The sequence below is a fragment of the Microtus pennsylvanicus genome, chromosome 3, assembly GCF_037038515.1.
Source record: "Microtus pennsylvanicus isolate mMicPen1 chromosome 3, mMicPen1.hap1, whole genome shotgun sequence".
Taxonomy (NCBI): Eukaryota; Metazoa; Chordata; class Mammalia; order Rodentia; family Cricetidae; genus Microtus; species Microtus pennsylvanicus.
In genome coordinates this window covers 93,185,964-93,203,890 of record NC_134581.1, presented here as the reverse complement: position 1 = coordinate 93,203,890, position 17,927 = coordinate 93,185,964, and the positions used below count along the sequence as shown (strand labels likewise).

The 17,927-nt window shown below is 42.0% G+C and overlaps 1 protein-coding gene across 3 annotated transcripts in view; it reads left to right on the top strand.

Moving 5' to 3' along the window:
* Positions 1–17,927, top strand: part of Ncapd3 (non-SMC condensin II complex subunit D3) — an 82,233-nt gene that overhangs the window by 8,961 nt on the left and 55,345 nt on the right. Inside the window, exons 2-13 of one of the 3 annotated variants that reach the window (XM_075966475.1) lie at positions 304–458; positions 4,387–4,549; positions 5,373–5,557; positions 7,231–7,401; positions 7,510–7,571; positions 7,892–7,979; positions 8,695–8,828; positions 11,407–11,479; positions 12,505–12,630; positions 12,763–13,015; positions 13,402–13,458; positions 13,674–13,730. In XM_075966475.1, coding sequence (XP_075822590.1) covers positions 304–458; positions 4,387–4,549; positions 5,373–5,557; positions 7,231–7,401; positions 7,510–7,571; positions 7,892–7,979; positions 8,695–8,828; positions 11,407–11,479; positions 12,505–12,630; positions 12,763–13,015; positions 13,402–13,458; positions 13,674–13,730 — 1,524 coding nt within the window. Of the gene's footprint in view, positions 1–303; positions 459–4,386; positions 4,550–5,372; positions 5,558–7,230; positions 7,402–7,509; positions 7,572–7,891; positions 7,980–8,694; positions 8,829–11,406; positions 11,480–12,504; positions 12,631–12,762; positions 13,016–13,401; positions 13,459–13,673; positions 13,731–13,937; positions 13,957–17,927 lie in introns of those variants that run through there. The other 2 variants (XM_075966477.1, XM_075966478.1) reach the window with 2 other exon arrangements.

Below are 17,927 nucleotides of genomic sequence, written 5' to 3'. Positions count from 1 at the left end.
GATTTTTGAGACAGGGACTTCCTGAGCATTTCTGTGTCTTCTAGAACTCACCATGTGGCTCTGGGTAGGTTTTGAATTTGTGGTAATCCCTTGCCTCAGTGCCTGGATTACTCCTGACCACCATGCTTAATTTACAAAAGGTTTCCTTAATAATAATGGCTTTCCTTTTATTACATATGACACTTGTATGACTGTGGTCATATATGTGAATAGTGACTTTTTTAGAATATACATGACATCTAAAGGTGATTGTTTTTTACTTGTTTGAGAGCATTTACTAATTTTACTCCATTTTCTCCTAAGAATGGGTGAACTCAGTGTGGGAACTGGACTTCACGGAGACTGAGCCTTTGGATCCCAACATAGTAGCAGAGATCCTAGAGAATGGAATAGACGCATTCACATCGCTCTATGGGAGTCTTTTCCCCTTTGCTGCTGAAGAAAACGGATCTCTAGAGGTAAAAAGATAAGAAGTCAATCAAGCGACCCACTTTTATGTGTTGCAGTGGATGAGAGTCATTATAGTTTAAATTAAAAATAGTTTTCTTGGGTCAGAATATTGTGAAAATTGTACTTTGTTCATCAGACTGTCCTAGTAGCTTTGCTCCAAAAGGTTTGAGGCTCTAGTTGTGATTTTTGTTTTCAAGACATGACCACCTTTTCACAATAGCAGTTTATAGGTGAAACCAAGTGAATAGGCCACGAGAGTGAAACAACAGTTCAAGGAAGCTTGTATTGAAGCAGTAAGTAGTTGGTGGTTTACACGCAGCCTGAACATTGTTCTGCCTCAGAGTGCAGCTTCGTCCTGCTTCTTAGATGCCTTCCACATTTTCCTTTGAGTTAGTTAGTAGTCTCTCACTAACTTGGAAGTTTGCTGAGTAGTCTAGGCTAGCTGGCCAGTCATCTTCAAGAATCTGCCTGTCGCTGCTATCTGAGAGTCCCAGCTCGGGCATCTCATGCTTTTGTGAGCCAAGTGCTATGCCTACTAAGGCATCTCTCCAGCCTCCGTGTGCTTGTTGATGTTGAGATCATTAACTTTTTTTTAAAAGGTCAGCCAAGTATGTTGGTACATACCTTTAGTCCTAGCACTCAGGAAACAGAGGCAGGCAGATCTCTGTGAGTTTGAGGCTATCCTGGTCTATATAGGGAGTTCCAGGAAATCCTGAGCTATATAGTGAGACCCTGTCTTAAAAAAATAAATAAAAATAAAAATAAATAAGCTGTCATAGTGGCACACACCTGTAATCCCTGTACTTGGGAGGATGAGACAGGGGATTGATTGTTGCTGTAAATTTAAGGTTATAGAGAAGATCATGTCTCAAACACCAGAAGGGCCAGTAAGAGAGCTGGATGCTCAGTGTTCAGCAGGTAAAGACAGGTGCTTGCTATCATTCCTAACAACCTGAGTTTGATTCTCAGGACCCATGTGATTGAATGAAAGAACTTCCTCCTGTAATTGCCCTCTGACCCTCATACCTGTGCTGTGTGATCTGGTCATAAGTGTTCACATACACACAAACACACACAAACCACATAAATGTAATTTAACAAAGTGTTTTAAGGGAGAAAAAGAGAAACCCAAAGGGCTAAGAAACAGAATTAAAAGCCTTAATATAGGCTGTATGTGATAATGCACCACTCTGATATCAGTTTAGGAGGCAGAGGCAGGTGGATCTCTGTGAGTTGCAGTTCCAGGCCAGATAGGACTGCTCAAGAATAAATCATCTAATTAAACATCCCTTTAGAGTAATGCTAAGCATTCCATTGAGTACTTTAGAAGAGAGGGTTAGGGTGGAGATATAGTAGGAATATGTAAGGAATGTTTAGAATTATGACCGTGTGCTATGGATGGCATTCGGAATTTCTAATCATGTGGACATAGGACAGTAAGTTAAACTGAGAACAGATTACAGGAAATTTTTAATGGTATCCTAATTAGATCTCTTTTGGTTTGATAAAGCGCCATGCCCAAAGCAATTTGTGGGGGAAGGGTTTATTTCATCTTACACTTTGGAATAACAGTCTATCACTGAGGAAACAGGGCTGGATCCTGGAGCAGAAGCCACAGAGGAGTGCTGCTTACTGACTTGCTCCATGGTTTGCTCAGCCTACCTTACAGCACCAGGACTAGCAGTCGAGGGATGGCACGGCCCACAGCAAACTGCCCCCCCCAACATCAATCATCAGTCAAGAAAATGCTGGATAAGCTTGCCTGCAGGCCAGTCTAGTGGGGACAGGTATTCAGTTCAAGTTCCCTCTTCCCAAGTAACTCTAGCTTATGTCAAGATAATATAAAACTAGCCAGCATAAATGGGCTTCACCTGCAGAATGTGGTAAACTTAATAAGGCATGATTATGTATGAGGTTCTATTTTAAGTAGCATGCATTTATTTACTTACGGCATGAGTAGATCTGTTTAGAACAAATGTTCTTCCCCATAGGCAGACTCAGTGTGAAAAACTGCACCATGAGATTCCCTGAGAAACTGCTGGGGTAGTATATACTGAGTGCTAATGGTGTGGTCTGTAGTTTAGCTGTGGAAATGGTATGGTCTGTAGTTTAGCTGTGGAAATTGGTAAGGAAAGCTCAAAACAGGAAAAAAATTTTTAGATAGAATAAACTTCCAAGTTATATATGAGATAAGAAAGAAGGGCTGCTCACCCAGTGTGCATGAGGCCTTAGGCTCAGTTCCCAGTACTGCTTGTGAACCCCAGAACGCCACTACTACGAAGAGGACTTTAACCACGGTGAGATTATGTTTGAAGATCCTGGAAAGGCATGACTGGTAGTTAGGAGTGCAGATCACAGAGCCAGAAGGTAAGAGCAAAATGTTCCGGATCAGGGTGTGAGTAGACGTGAAAAAGCTCATACTAGGTAGGGCAAGAGGAGGACATAGTAGGAATGGGGAGCTCTTGAGTAAGGCCACAGGGGAGTGGTCAGTAATGGGTGTGAAGGCCGCAGACTAAATAGCAGCCATGGGATCGCCTCTGCACAGGTGATGCCACTAGCAGAGTTCTGGTGACTAGATAGTGCAGTCCGTGGAGGTGCCCAGTGCATTTGGAGTAGAATATAACTGTCCAGGAAGGAACAAACAAAAGATTTTTCCTCCCCCTTTTTCTTCTGCTCTGGCAGGGACTTGCTGTGCCCTCCAGGCTGGCCTCAAATTCCATCTTCTGCTTCAGCCTCCCAAGTACTGAGATTCTAGACATGCCTCCATGTCCAGTTTGTCTGTAAAGTAGTTTGTGCTGTGTAGCATGGCTTCTCTGCAGCTTTGCCTATCCCTTACCCTATCTTTTTTGTTACTGACTCTGGTTGTTTAATTTTGAGGCAGGATCTCACCATTTAGTCTGGCTATCCTGGAACTCACTATGTAGACCAGGCTGGCCTCATACTTAGAGGTTCACCTGCCTCTGCCTTGAGAATGCTGAGGTTAAAGGCATGTGCTACATGCCCTGCTTTTTGCCCAGTCTTTTGAAGGAAGGCAGAAATGCAGTCTGATTTCCTGAATTTTGTTATTTTGTTAGCCTTTGTTTTTTTAAAAGATGCTTAAGGCCTATGTGGTTGTGCATACATGCAATGGACTTGGGAAGGAACCAATGCTGTGGGCTTGTCTGTGGAGTATTTTCATGATTTTAGTTTATATAGGAGGGCTCAGTCCCTGTGGCTGATACCATAACTATGTAGGGTAGCTGTATAAGAAGCTAGCTGAGCAGAGGGCAGAGAGCTAGCCAGTAAGCAACATTCCTCCAAGACTTCTGCCTCAGTTTCTACTCTTGTTCCAGCCCTAATTTCCCTCAGTGATGGATTATGACCTGGAAGTATAAACAAAATAAACTCCCCTCCCCACAGTTGATTTTGGTTACTATGTTTACACAGCAACAGAAAACAAGCCTACAGTATGTCTTTCATCATTATGGACTCTGAAGCAGAGATGGTCGCAAACTGTGCCTGGGCTGTAATCTTCAAAAGCCTGCTACAGGGACCTACTTCTGCCTGCCAATCCCTACCCTAAAGCTTCCACAGCCTTACAGTATGGCACCAGCAGCTGGGAACAAATACTTAATACACAGACTCGTGGTGCTGTTTCAAAATCAGACCAGAACACCTTAGTTTTTTGTTTCTCTCTCTTTGGAAAAGGCAGACACTTATACTTAGTAGTTAGACTGTGTGTGTGTGTGTGTGTGTGTGTGTGCGCGCGCGCGCACGTACGCGCATGCACGTGCATGTTGCTAAGGATCCAGCCCAAGACTTGAGCATGCTAAGCAGGCACTGAAGTGCAGCTGCACTCCTCATGTCTCTGTTGAGAGGCTAGGTCCTTGTAAATAACAGTAGGCTTTTTCCAGTTCATCTAATTACTGACTTTTGTGATTTGCACTTTCCTCCCAGAGCATCTGGACCTTCTTCATTGAGAATAAAATTTCCACTAATACACTGGTGGCGTTATTCTGTCACTTCGTCCAGGAAGCACATAAAAAAGATGCCAATGTACGATATCGAGAATATGGCCTTCATGCTGCTGGCCTCTATTTTTTGCTACTAGAAATACCAGGTATGTATACATCTGGCCCTCAGTGTTTATAGGTTCCACGTTTATATGCAACCAATTGAATGGAAAAAATACTTGAAAATGTTATGTTGATGATACTGTGTATATTCTTAAGCCTGTGATGATTGGCTCTGTATTGAACATGTACAGACTTTTCACTTAGTTCCTAACCCATACAGCAGAGCAGTTATTATATACTTTTTACCCTGTTCTAGGACTGAAGTTGAAAATGACACATTTTTCTGATGCCTCACCAGTTCCTCAGGGTCAGATGGAAAGGCCATCTCTTGCTTCTTAAACTTTGCATCTGTTGTTAATGCATATTGTGTGTATGTGTGTGTGCATGTGTGTGTGTGTTTGGATGCTTATGATAAATGTGTACACATGTGTATGAAGCCTGAAGTTAGTGTCATATGACTTTCCTCATAGATCCCCACTCTATTAAGACAGGCTATCTCTGATCCCAGAGCTCACGGTTCCTTATCAATTTTGGTCAGTTCAGCTGGCTAGCAACTTGTCCTAGGGATCCCTGTCTTCATGTGTGGGGAATTACAGGCAGGCTATCATGCCTGCCCAACTTTTATGTAAATTCTGGGGATCCTTACAGAGCATGTGTTTTTACATTAAGCCATCTCCCTCGCCTAATATACATTAAGACAATTAAACCTAACTAGCTTACACTGTTGGAGTGAGTTGCATGCCTGTAATCTCAGCACTCCAAAGGATGAAACAGGAGGTTTATGAATTTCAAGTTAGCGAGGCCCTATCTTTAAAACAAAACAAAAAACAAAACCTAACATGCACATTCTATGTTCCTGATGACTAGGCAGTGTAGTCAATCAAGTATTCCACCCTGTGATGTTTGACAAGTGTATTCAGATTCTAAAGAAGAGCTGGCCTCAAGAATCTAACTTGAGTCAAAAAAGAAAAAAGGAACACTTCCGGAGTTCTAAGGATATTCATAGGAGGGGCAGAAAAAGAGGAAAACTGCCTAGGAAAGAAGATAATCAGGTAAGCAGGTGGGATAAAGTGACATTTCCAAGCTGTGCACGGTGATACACAGACTAGCTTTGTCTACATAGTGAGTTTCAAGATTGCCAGGGCTACAGGACTATCGGCACATGTACAGACATACACACACACACACACACACACTCTACAGGACTGTCAGCACATGCACGCACATACACACACACACACTACAGGACTGTCGGCACATGCACGCACATACACACACACACACACACACACACACACACACACTACAGGACTGTCGGCACATGCACGCACATACACACACACACACTACAGGACTGTCGGCACATGCACGCACATACACACACACACACACACACACTACAGGACTGTCGGCACATGCACGCACATACACACACACACACACACACACACTACAGGACTGTCGGCACATGCACGCACATACACACACACACACACACACACACTACAGGACTGTCGGCACATGCACGCACATACACACACACACACACACACACACTACAGGACTGTCGGCACATGCACGCACATACACACACACACACACACACTACAGGACTGTCGGCACATGCACGCACATACACACACACACACACACTACAGGACTGTCGGCACATGCACGCACATACACACACACACACACACACACACTACAGGACTGTCGGCACATACACACATACACACACACACACACACTACAGGACTGTCGGCACATGCACGCACACACACACACACACACACACACTACAGGACTGTCGGCACATGCACGCACATACACACACACACACACACACACACACTACAGGACTGTCGGCACATGCACGCACATACACACACACACACACACTACAGGACTGTCGGCACATGCACGCACATACACACACACACACACACACACACACACTACAGGACTGTCGGCACATGCACGCACATACACACACACACACACACACACACTACAGGACTGTCGGCACATTCACACACATACACACACACACACACACACACACTACAGGACTGTCGGCACATGCACGCACATACACACACACACACACACACACTACAGGACTGTCGGCACATGCACGCACATACACACACACACACACACACACACTACAGGACTGTCGGCACATGCACGCACATACACACACACACACACTACAGGACTGTCGGCACATGCACGCACATACACACACACACACACACACACACTACAGGACTGTCGGCACATGCACGCACATACACACACACACACACACACACACTACAGGACTGTCGGCACATGCACGCACATACACACACACACACACTACAGGACTGTCGGCACACACACACACACACACACACTACAGGACTGTCGGCACATGCACGCACATACACACACACACACACACACTACAGGACTGTCGGCACATGCACGCACACACACACACACACTACAGGACTGTCAGCACATGTGCGCACACACACAAAGTTAAAGGAACTATAGTATGCAGTCTAGTGCAATCACTGTGGCCTTTGATACCTAGACCAACACAAGGACCAGGTCAAAGTCAGATCATCTGGTGAGCCCAGCTATGACTGGTACTGACTTCATTTGGGCTAATGGAAACCATGGGACAGGCACGTGAGACAACATCACAGTCACTTGTATATTTTCCATGGTCCAGGAGGATGACTTTTCAGGCGAGGAAGAGGAGGAGGAAGAGGAAATTTATTTTTCTGCCCAGGACCTTTGTCAAATACGGAATGCCATATTTAATCTTCTAAAGAATTTTTTAAGGCTTCTTTCCAAGTTTTCCCTTAAAGAAAAGCCACAGTGTATACAAACTTGTATAGAGGTAAGTGAAAATCCCCAAGATTTGTGGCTAACTACAAAAAAATGTAGTAATAGCTTGTATTTACTGAGTAGAAGAAACTCACACCTTTCTTGGGTACTTGTCTTCCAGGTGTTTGTTGCATTAACTAGTTTTGAGCCAATTCCTCATAAATTTCTTCTTTCACAAGCCAGGTGAGTCCTTAATCTTGAAACATGACAATGTAGAGATTTTTTTTCAGAACTAAAGTGCTATTTTACTCTAACTAGTATATAAGCAGGATTTATTCATTTAAATTTGGCTTATGAAAATGCTGATGTTGCATACAAGTATGCTAGCTGCTTAGAAGGCTGAGGCCCTTCAGTACTTGGAGTTAAGGAGTTCAGGGGCAGCCTGGGCAACACAGGGATACTGCATCCAAAAATAAAATAAACGAATGGAGAAGGCTTAATGGGCAGTTGAATATTCCTATTATAATCAAATCCATTAGCTCAGGCTTTTCCCTTTTCTTTAGGAACCTTACTGGAGTAAAATACATATCAGAGCTGGCCTATTATGGATTGTATTTGCTGTGCTCCCCAACCCATGGAGAAGGAAATAAGGTAGGGGAGAAGTGTATTCTGATTTCCTAGTTGAATTGAAAGTAGACAGACCACATAATGCAGAGATGTTTGATAATCCATTTGTCTTTGGCTAGCTGAAATTGTGTATTGCTAAAAGAAGTGACCACTGGTCATATTTTCAGGGTGAGAACACATATCTTTTTATTATAGTGTATTATAAATGTTTTACTTTTTAGTTTTTGTTCATCTCATTCTTATTCATCTGTATTGTGGTTAATTGAGCTAGCAGCTTGTCCTGGGGCTCCCTTGTGTCCACTTGAATGCTAACATTATAGGCAAGCTGCATGCCTGCCCACCTTTAATGTGGGCTGATAAATTGGTTGTGTTGTAGTTATGCCTCTGCAGGAAAACTGCTACAGGATTGTTAATGGCCACATTTTTAGACATCACTGGGGAAGTGTCTTAACAGTATGCTCTGTGGTAAGGGGCAGCTGCCTGGGATACCATTTTGACTTACTGTATTATTTCAGGACTTGATACTGTTTCTGTAATAAAATGTCACTATTTCTGCTTGCTCTCTAACTTTCATTACCCAGTAGCTATCAAAAATATTTGGTAGCTCCATAAATTATTACTAAGTTTCCAAGATGAAGCAAATGGTTTTTGTATAACATCCTTAGTTTTCAAAAGCAAAAGCTTTAATGCCACTGGATTCTTTGTCATACTTTAAATCAATTCTTATTTTCTCTTCTAGGTTATTGGTTCTATTTTCCGTCAAATCCTAAACGTAATATTGATGTTAGCAGTAGGAGAAAGGTCCCGTTGTGGCCCCCTTGCAATAACTTCACAAGCCATTAACTCTAGAAACCAGGCGGTCCAATTTATCAGGTAATGTGCATGCATCTTGAATTTCTGGTTTTTGTCACTCTTCCTTGATAGTCTGGGCCCTGCACTAGCCAAAGTATCTGTCTGACGCTTGTGGCATAGGGTGTCAGACCCAGTGGTGGTTCAGATAGTCAAAATTAAGCACATTGTAGCCAGTCTGTTTGCTGTGCCTGTTCCCATCTGACAACTTCTGTATTAGGGCATTGTTAAGGACAGAGTCAATCTATCATTCCTGGGCCAGACTCCATCCATTGTGCAGTCAGCTGGGAGGATGGCTGCCCCTTTTCTGTCATTGTCTGCTTAGGTATTTTCCTCTCCAAAACAGAAAGTCTGCCTCCTCTTCCACTGTTTCTCTCTACTTGCACTTCTGTTTCTTGCACATTTTTCTCTGTTCTCACTTTTCTATTCCATCCTCTACAACAGAAAGTACTTGCTGAAAGATGAAAGTAAGTAAATTGCTTTGAATGGGTTTTGTGGTTTTTTTGGTTTTTGTTTTTGTTTTTTTTTTTTTTTTTTTTTTGTCATGAATTGCTTAGCTCCTCTTAAAAGCCCTCTCCTGGCTTTATTGGGAAAGGTCCCTTTGCTGTGTCTTCCATTTGTGACTCCTCCATCCCTGAGTATTGGCATGCAGTGTAAAGTGAATGTGTGCAGGTCAGCATGCTCATGCTGCGGGCTTGCTTCCTGTGGTTTGGTGGGAGATGTTGGCACTGGGTGGTATTACCTTGTCTCTTGATAGGGTTGGTTTGTTTGGTTTGATGATTTGACTCAGGCTCTCACTGTTATCTCAGCTAGACTAAAACTCACTCTGTAGACCAGCCTGGCCTGGGCCTGGTGAGAATCCTCCTGCCACAGCCTCTTGAGTGCTGGTTTGCAGGTGGGAACCACCTCTGTCTGGCTAGGATAGTCTTTTCTTCTTGTTCCTTGTGTGTGTGTGTGTGTGTGTGTGTGTGTGTGTGCGCGCGCGTGCGTGTGTGTACCTTAGCACACATAAGGACACCAGAGGACAGCTTGGAAGTATCTGTTCTCTCCTTCCCCCATGTGGGTCCTAGTGATTGAATTCAGCGCATTAATCTTTATTGGCAGGTGCCTTTTCCCACTGAGCCAACTCACTGACTAGCTTTATGGAAAAGAATTTTTAACACATCAAATATCTAGGATATGTTACATAGAAACAACGTTTTTTCCATAAGAATTTATGGCATATGCCTTTAATCCCCATACCAGGGAGGCAAAGGAAGTCGGATCTCTGAGTTCAAGGCCATCCTAGTCTACAAAGTGAGTTCCAGGATAACCAGGGTTACATAGAGAGAACCCTTGTCTCAGAAAAAAACAAAAGTAAATAAGTAGAGTTTATCATATTGCCAGAGAATGTTTATGTAATAGTACAAACCAAGAGTAAGTCAGGAGAATGCATTGATAGTAGCCCTCACTGAACTGACACAAGCCAACACTGAGTCCTAGTGATGTATTTATCCTACGTGACGTATTTTACATCTTACTGTGAAAATTACTATAAGTAGAAGAGCCCATGAAGATTGAATTTTGTCCTCTAAATGACTGAACTTCTCAGCGATAACTCTTTAGGGAACTGCATAAGAAGCATGTTTTTCTAATCTGTTGCAATGTATATTTTACTGAAAAAGTCAAAAAGAAATAGTTTGTTTTTACGGTTTTTTGTGTGTGTGTGTCTGTGTGTGTGTGTGCTGACACGCACTCCTGCCCATGCCACAGGCACATGTGGGAGTCAGAAATCAACTTTGTGGAGTCTACCTTAAAACCTTTAAATGTTTGTTGTTGGATTTTTTTTTTTTAAATCTAACCTCACGTTGACACATTGATAGTTGTTTTACTTTTTTTACTCCTTTAGCTTTTTGAGGAGGCCCGCCACCGAGCTCCCAAATACATTACACATGGTGACTTATTGTTACTTATGAAGGCCCAGCCTTAGCTTGGCTTGTTTCTTGCCAGCTTTTCTTAACTTAAATTATCGTGTCTACCTTTTGCCTCTGGGTTTCTCCTTTTCTTACTTCTGTATAGCTTACTTTCACTCTTACCCCGGAGCTGGCTGGGTGGCTGGCTCCTGTAGCGTTCTCTCTCTCTTTATTTTCTCTTTCCTTCCCTTCCAGATTTCTCCTTCTAGTTCTACTCTCTGCCTGCCGGCCCCGTCTATCCTTTCCCCTGCCTTGCTATTGGCCGTTCAGCTCTTTATTATTCCATCAGGTGTTTTATAAAAGCCAAGAATCACAGCTTCACAGAGTTAAACAAATAAAGCATAAACAAAAGCAACACATCTTTATATCATTAAACAAATGTTCCATAGCATAAACAAATGTAACATACCTTAAACTAATATTCTGCAATAAATGTTTAAATGGGTTCTGGGGATCAAACTGCTTGCCAGACTTGTGTGCCAAATGCCTTTACCTGTGAGCGATGTTGCAGAGCCCAAAGGGTAGGTTGGCTTTAATATTTGAGGTTCTAAAATATTCAAATATTGGTTTTTGAGCACAGACTTAAGAAGTGACTGTTAGGTTGTCATCATAGATACATTGTAACTGGTTTGTGTTTTTATTTGAAATAGCTCACTTGTGGATGAACTACAAGAAAGCGTATTCCCAGTCCTTGGTACTTTATTGCAGCATATCTGTGCCAAGGTACTGTGTGCTCTAGTAATTACAGTATGTAAGTATTACACATGCAACGATAAGCGCCTGTGTATTTGTTCTTGAGCCTCACCAAAGGTAGCTTTTTAATAGATTCTCTTTTAAACAGTATGGGTTTTCCTTGGTTTTTTGTGGGTGTGCTCAGGCAGGGTCTTTCTACTTGCCGAAGGTAGGCTTGAATTGCCACCCTCTCGCTCTTAGCCTCTTGAGTGCAGAGATGAAAGGCAAGCACCACCATACCCAGCTAACAAAATGTTCTTTTAAAATATCAAATTTTTATTTTGGGAAATGATAGACATGTACAGGAACAGGGAGAATGGTGTGGCTCAGCACATTCCCATAATTTATCAGTTTTCTTTTGTTTGTATATCCTGGACATACAAGCACACTATTTTTTTTCTTCTGAGGCAAATTCCATCATATTCTTTTATTCATAGTATTTCAGTGTATTTCTCTATAAAGGATAAGAACTTTCAAACACAAGTAAAATATTTACTATCTAAAAGACAAACTAATATCAGTTATTAATAGTGTTCAATTCTTAAAAGTATTTTATGTGTTTACATGTTTTGCCTACATGTATACATGTGCACCTATCTCTGCCTGGTGCTCATGGAGTCCAGAAGAGAGTGCTGGGTCTCCTGGAACTGTAGTTACAGACAATTAGGAGTCCCTATGTGGGTGCTGAGAACCGAACCCAGATCCTTTACAAGAGCACTCTTAATTACTGAGCCGTCTCACTAGCTTCATTCTCAAAATTTTACAGGTATTTCATAAATTTATGGTACTGTTTAAGCAAATGATTTTTCATTTGAACCGTAACTACTGTAGAGGTTCATAGTCTCTGAAATTGTGTTTTTCTCCAGGGGTTTTTAGTTTATTTTTCAGTGGGGTACAAAACATAAAATTTGATCATCATTTATCCAGTCTTTAAAGATAATAATCTTTGAAGTTGATCCCACTTGCTAATTTACAGCTGCAGCATGATGGTCAGTCAGCTTCCTTTTGTGTTCCAGGTGGTAGATAAAGCAGAGTATCGGACCTACGCAGCACAGTCCCTGGTCCAGTTGCTTAATAAACTTCCCTCTGAGTCATATGCTACATTCGTTGCCTGGCTTTACAAATATTCACGGAGTTCTAAGGTAGGAGATGGGTTGTATAAAAGCTTGGGTCCTGGCTCTGAGCACCAGGTGACAGCTAGGTCTGAATGCCAACGAGATCTTTGCTTTGGTTCTTACTACTGCTGATGGATTCCTCTGATTCTACCTTGGCAGATTCCACACCGGGTTTTCACTCTTGATGTTGCTTTAGCTCTCTTAGAGCTACCTGAAAGAGAGGCGGATGACACTGTGTCATTGGAGCATCAGAAGTTTCTAAAGCACAAATTCTTTGTGCAAGAAATTATATTTGATCGTTGCTTAGACAAGGCACCCACTGTCCGCAGCAAGGCGCTGTCCAGCTTTGCACATTGTCTGGAGCTGACCTCTAGCAGCACGTCAGAGAGTGTATTGGAGATCTTCATTAACAGTGAGTAGGGGGGAGGCTAGAGCCGTAACTCAGTGTTCACTTGACCAGTATATATGAGGCCATGGGTCAGGACCCACTATGGATGACCAAGAAAAAAAAAATCGAAAAATGAACTACAAGTGGATCATTCATCATTTGTTGTTTAATTATTGTGTGTAGGATCAATCCTAGGACCTCACACAGCTAAGCATGTGTTCTAAAACATGAGCATATCTCCAACTTGAAATCCCTTTTTAAGAAGGGAAGCCTGATCTATTTGAACCTCCTTTCTGAAACAACAATAAAAAAAGCTGTCAGCTGTTCCGAGCGCGTCTGCTCTGGCTCTGACTCTGGCCCTGTCTGTTTCTGTGGGATTTATACTCTTTTGTCTGTCTGCTTACTTTCAGGTCGTCTAGTCTCAGGGATACAGAGTCACTCTGGCTCTTTATTGAAACAATCAACAGGTAATCATCAGTAGTTTTCAAACACCGAATGGGCTCTTTTAAAAAAACTGCGCTGTTAGAATGACCCTGCTTCCATACTCGCCTGTCCTAATCTAGTGTTGGTCTCTCCTTCCTCAAATGAGGTTTGTTTCAGCCATTTCATCACTTGAGTAGCATATCGTGCTTATGCTATAGAAAATATAACAGACGTTTACCATAATCTTTTCTTTTAATAGGTTGGCCCTCGATGCAGAGCAATACTGGCAACAATGGTGAAAGAATCCAGTCTGGAGGTACCCACGCTTGTTCTTTCCACTCCCTCTTGTTGCCTCTTCCAAATATGCCCCATTTGGTCTCACACGTGAGAGAGAACATCTGTGATTTTGCACTTCCAAGTCTACTAATTTCGCTTGACATAATCTCTGGCTTCATGCGTTCTCAGCAGGTGGCGTCATTGTATTCATCTGTGTTGAATAGAACTCTACCTGTGTATCAGTCTCCATCTTCGTAGGCACTGAGGTCAGTCTGTGACTCCAGTGTTGTGAAAAACGCCACAATAAGCATGAGGTATATCTGTTGTATGCTGAGCTAGATTTCTATCAGTGAAAAACACGCATACCTGTGATATGGCTGAGTCATGTGACAATTCTGTTTTTATTTTATGAAGAACTGCTTATTACTGGGTATATATTTGAGACAGGGTCTTACTTTGAATCCCTCAGCCTTACCTGCTTTTGCCTCCCGAGTGCTGTATTAAAGGCAGGTACCACTGTACTCAGACAATAAAGTCACTTCCCCTGATAGTGTATTAGGACTGCATTTCACTTGCACCCTTGCCAGAATTGGTTGTTTTGTTTATATTTTTGAGACAGAGTCTCTTATAGCCAAGGATGGCATGCTCCTGAATTCTCCACCTTCTGAGTGCTGGGGTCACAGGAGTACACCACCATACCGGTTGTGTAAAGTTGGGGGGTGTTAAAGTCACCTACTATTTCCCTGTCAGAGTCTATCTGTGTCTTTATGTCAGAAGTGTTTGCTTTTATGAAATTGAATACGCTGGCTTTTGCTATATATTTGTTCATGCCTGCATCTTTTGATATATTTTTATTTATTCATTATTTACTGGCTTTTGTATATATTGTTCATGGTCATATCTTTTTATACATTTTTATTTATTTATTTACTTGTTTGTTTATTTTGAGACAGGTTTCTCTGTAGCCCTGGCTGTCCTAAAACTTGCTCTGTAGACCAGACTGGCCTCAAACTCAGAGAGCCACCTGCCTCTGCCTCCCAAGTGCTGGGATTAAAGACATGTGCCACCGCAGCCTGACTTTTATATATGTGTGTATGTGTGTGTGTGTGTGTGTGTGTATTTTATTTTACCAAATCTCTTCTGACTAATTATGACTCAAAGTCTGCCCTATATGATATCAATATTGCTGCGTCTGCTTGCTTCCAGGTTTCATTTGTTTAGAATATCATTTTTTAATTCTTTTACTTTATTTTTTTTACCTTTTTCCCTTTTTTTATTTGCAGACAAGGAATATTCCTTTTTTTCCCAACAATTCTTTATTGATTCTTTGGGAATTTCTGTACCCCAATCCCACTCACCTCCTGGTCCCTCCATATCGACCCCTTACCCCTGCAGCATTCCCCCAAAATACCCCCCCCAAAAAACAATAAAAACAACAACAACCAAAAAAACCACCTTGCTCCTCCGTCTTACCAACACCGCTTCATTCATGCTAGTGGCATTGGGTGCTACCGTGTGTCACACAGTACACCCTTTTGTCCTATCAGCACCATCCACAGAATGTTCATTGCAGCGAGTCCTTGGTCTGGGACAAGGCCTCTGTGACACCATCATCCCTGGACCCTCACTGAAACTCCTCTTGGATATCCTGCTGTTGCCCTGAGTTATGGAGATCCTGCGGTTATCATTCTGCAGGACCATTCCCTTCAAACGCTCCAGCAGGTCATAGATGGGGTAGATGTTAACATGGGTCAACCGAAGGCTCAGCATGTGGCTCTAGGTGGTACGTGAGCTACTCAATCTGGGCCACTGGCACTGCCCCCTTCCCACCCCCTCAGGCAAGGGACAGAGTCAGCTTTCCCACCAGCATGGTTCCTATGACCTTCTGTGACAACTCAGGCCATGGACATCATCACAGACCCTAGCTGCAGCAGGAACATAGACCCAGACATGGGCCACAGCAGCAGCTCTGGCCTGGACATCATCATGGGCCCAGTGGCAGCACAGGCCACCCAAATCAATATGGCCCTGGTGGCACCAAGGACCAAGGAATATTTTTTTAAATTTATTTATTATGTAAACAGTGTTCTACTTACATCTATTCCTGCATGCCAGGAGAGGGCACCAGATCTCATTATGGATAGTTGTGAGCCATCATGTGGTTGCTGGAAACTGAACTCAGGACCTTTGAAGAGCAGCCAGTGTCTTAACCTCTGAGCCTCGTCTCCAGCCCCCAAGGAATGTTTCTTACAGGTAGAAAACAGGTGTTGTTTTTAAGCCAGCCAGCTTGTGAAGGGTTTTTGTTTTTTGCATTTTGTTTTGTTTTGGTTTTGGTTTTTCAATACAAGTTTTCTTTGTGTACTCCTGGCTTTTCTGGAATCCTCTGTAGACTAGACTGGCCTTGAACTCACAGAGATCCACCCGCCTCTGCTGAGATTTAAGGCGTGCTGAGATTAAAGGTGTGCACCACCGCTGTCATGTGCAGCCTGTGTGTTTTAATTAAAGAATTAAGACTACATTCAAGGTTATTGTGGGAAGGTCCACAGTAATCATTTTGTTTGTAATTGTCCTATTGTTTTATTTTTTTCTAATACTTGTTTAGTACTCTTCTGTGCAATCTTTCACCCGTGCTCTTGAAGCTGTTCATCTTCTGTGTGGGGATTTCTTCATCTTCTGTCATGTTGGCTTAGAAGCCATAAAGTCCCTTAGTCTGGTTATCTTCAAAGTACTTCCTCTGTCTCTTGATTCTGAAGCTGCCTATTCTGGTTGTAAGGATCTGATCTGCCAGGATTGTGTTTGTTTTGCTTTTTCCTCTGGTTGGAACTGACTACATAAGGGAGAATGGCACTTCCCTTGTGGGTTTCATATTCTTTCTTGTTCTGTACTCTTAAATTTTTACCTAGTTATGTTGGCTTAGGTGCAAATGCTTTCTTTTTTAAATCAATATTCTATTTTTCCCCAGATTTGGGAAATTTCCTATTTCATTGAGTAGGGTTCTTTTTGGTTTGGGTTTTATTTTTTGCCTTTAATCTATATCTCCATGCTACCTTCTATACTTAACATTAATTTGTTATTTTAATCCCATCCCAGATTTTATTCATATTCTGTTCATAATTCTTTTTAGTCTTTATTATTTCCTGGGAGTTTTCATTCATCCACCTTGTTTTCAAGCCTTGAAATACTTTTGTTTTTGCTTGATCCAGTCAGTTGGTAAGGCTTTCTGCTCAGCTTTTATTTCACTTAGTAAGTTTTTCATTACCAAAATTTGTTTTTTCAAAATTTCTCTCTTTATTAAATTTCTTATTTTATAAACTTTATTATTATTGTTAAACTGTTCAGTTTTTTATATTTCTTAATTCTTTTAAAAATTACTCTTTTGAATTCTTTACCTACCATCTCATTTTCTACAGTATCTTTGGAGTCAGTTGCTAAAGAATTATGACCTTTTAGAAATGTCATATTGCTTTGTTTTTAATATTACTTGTATTTCTGTGTTGAGATTTATGCATTTTGGAGATGGACACGCCTTCCTCTTCTCTGTGATAACCTCTCTAAAGAGCACACTAGGACAGGCTAGTTTTATGTCGCCTTGACCCAAGTTAGCATCATTTGGGAAGAGGGAACCCTCAACTGAGAAAATACCCCCCACCAGACTAGCCTGTGGGTAAATTTGTAAGGCATTTTCTTGATTGATTTTTGGTGTGGGAGGGACCTGCTCACTGTGGCCTGTGCCACCCCTGGTCTGTGGTCCTGAGCAAGCCATGAGGAACAAGCTAGCAAACAGAATTCCTCTATGGCAGTGGTTCTCCACCCTCCTAATGCTGCAACTGTTCACACAGTTCCTCATGTTTTGGTAACCCCCAACCATAAAATTATTTCATTACTACTTCCTAACCTTAATTTTGCTACTGTTATGAATCATAGCTTAAATATCTGACATGCAGGATACCTGATATGTGACCCTCCCACAAAGGGAGTCAAGACTGCAGGTTGAAACCCACTGCTATATGACCTCAGCTTCAGATTCCTGCCTTGGGTTTTTGCTCTTATTATTCTCAGTAATGGAGTATGACCTAAGACTTGCAAGCTGAAATGAGCTCTTTCCACCCAAAGTTATTTGTCATATTGTTATATCACAACAATAGAAATCCTAACTAGCTGAGGCTACCCTTGCATTATTTTGCTATTACATATATTTCCAGTTGGAGTTGTAGTGTGGTTTCCCTGTTACTTCTCT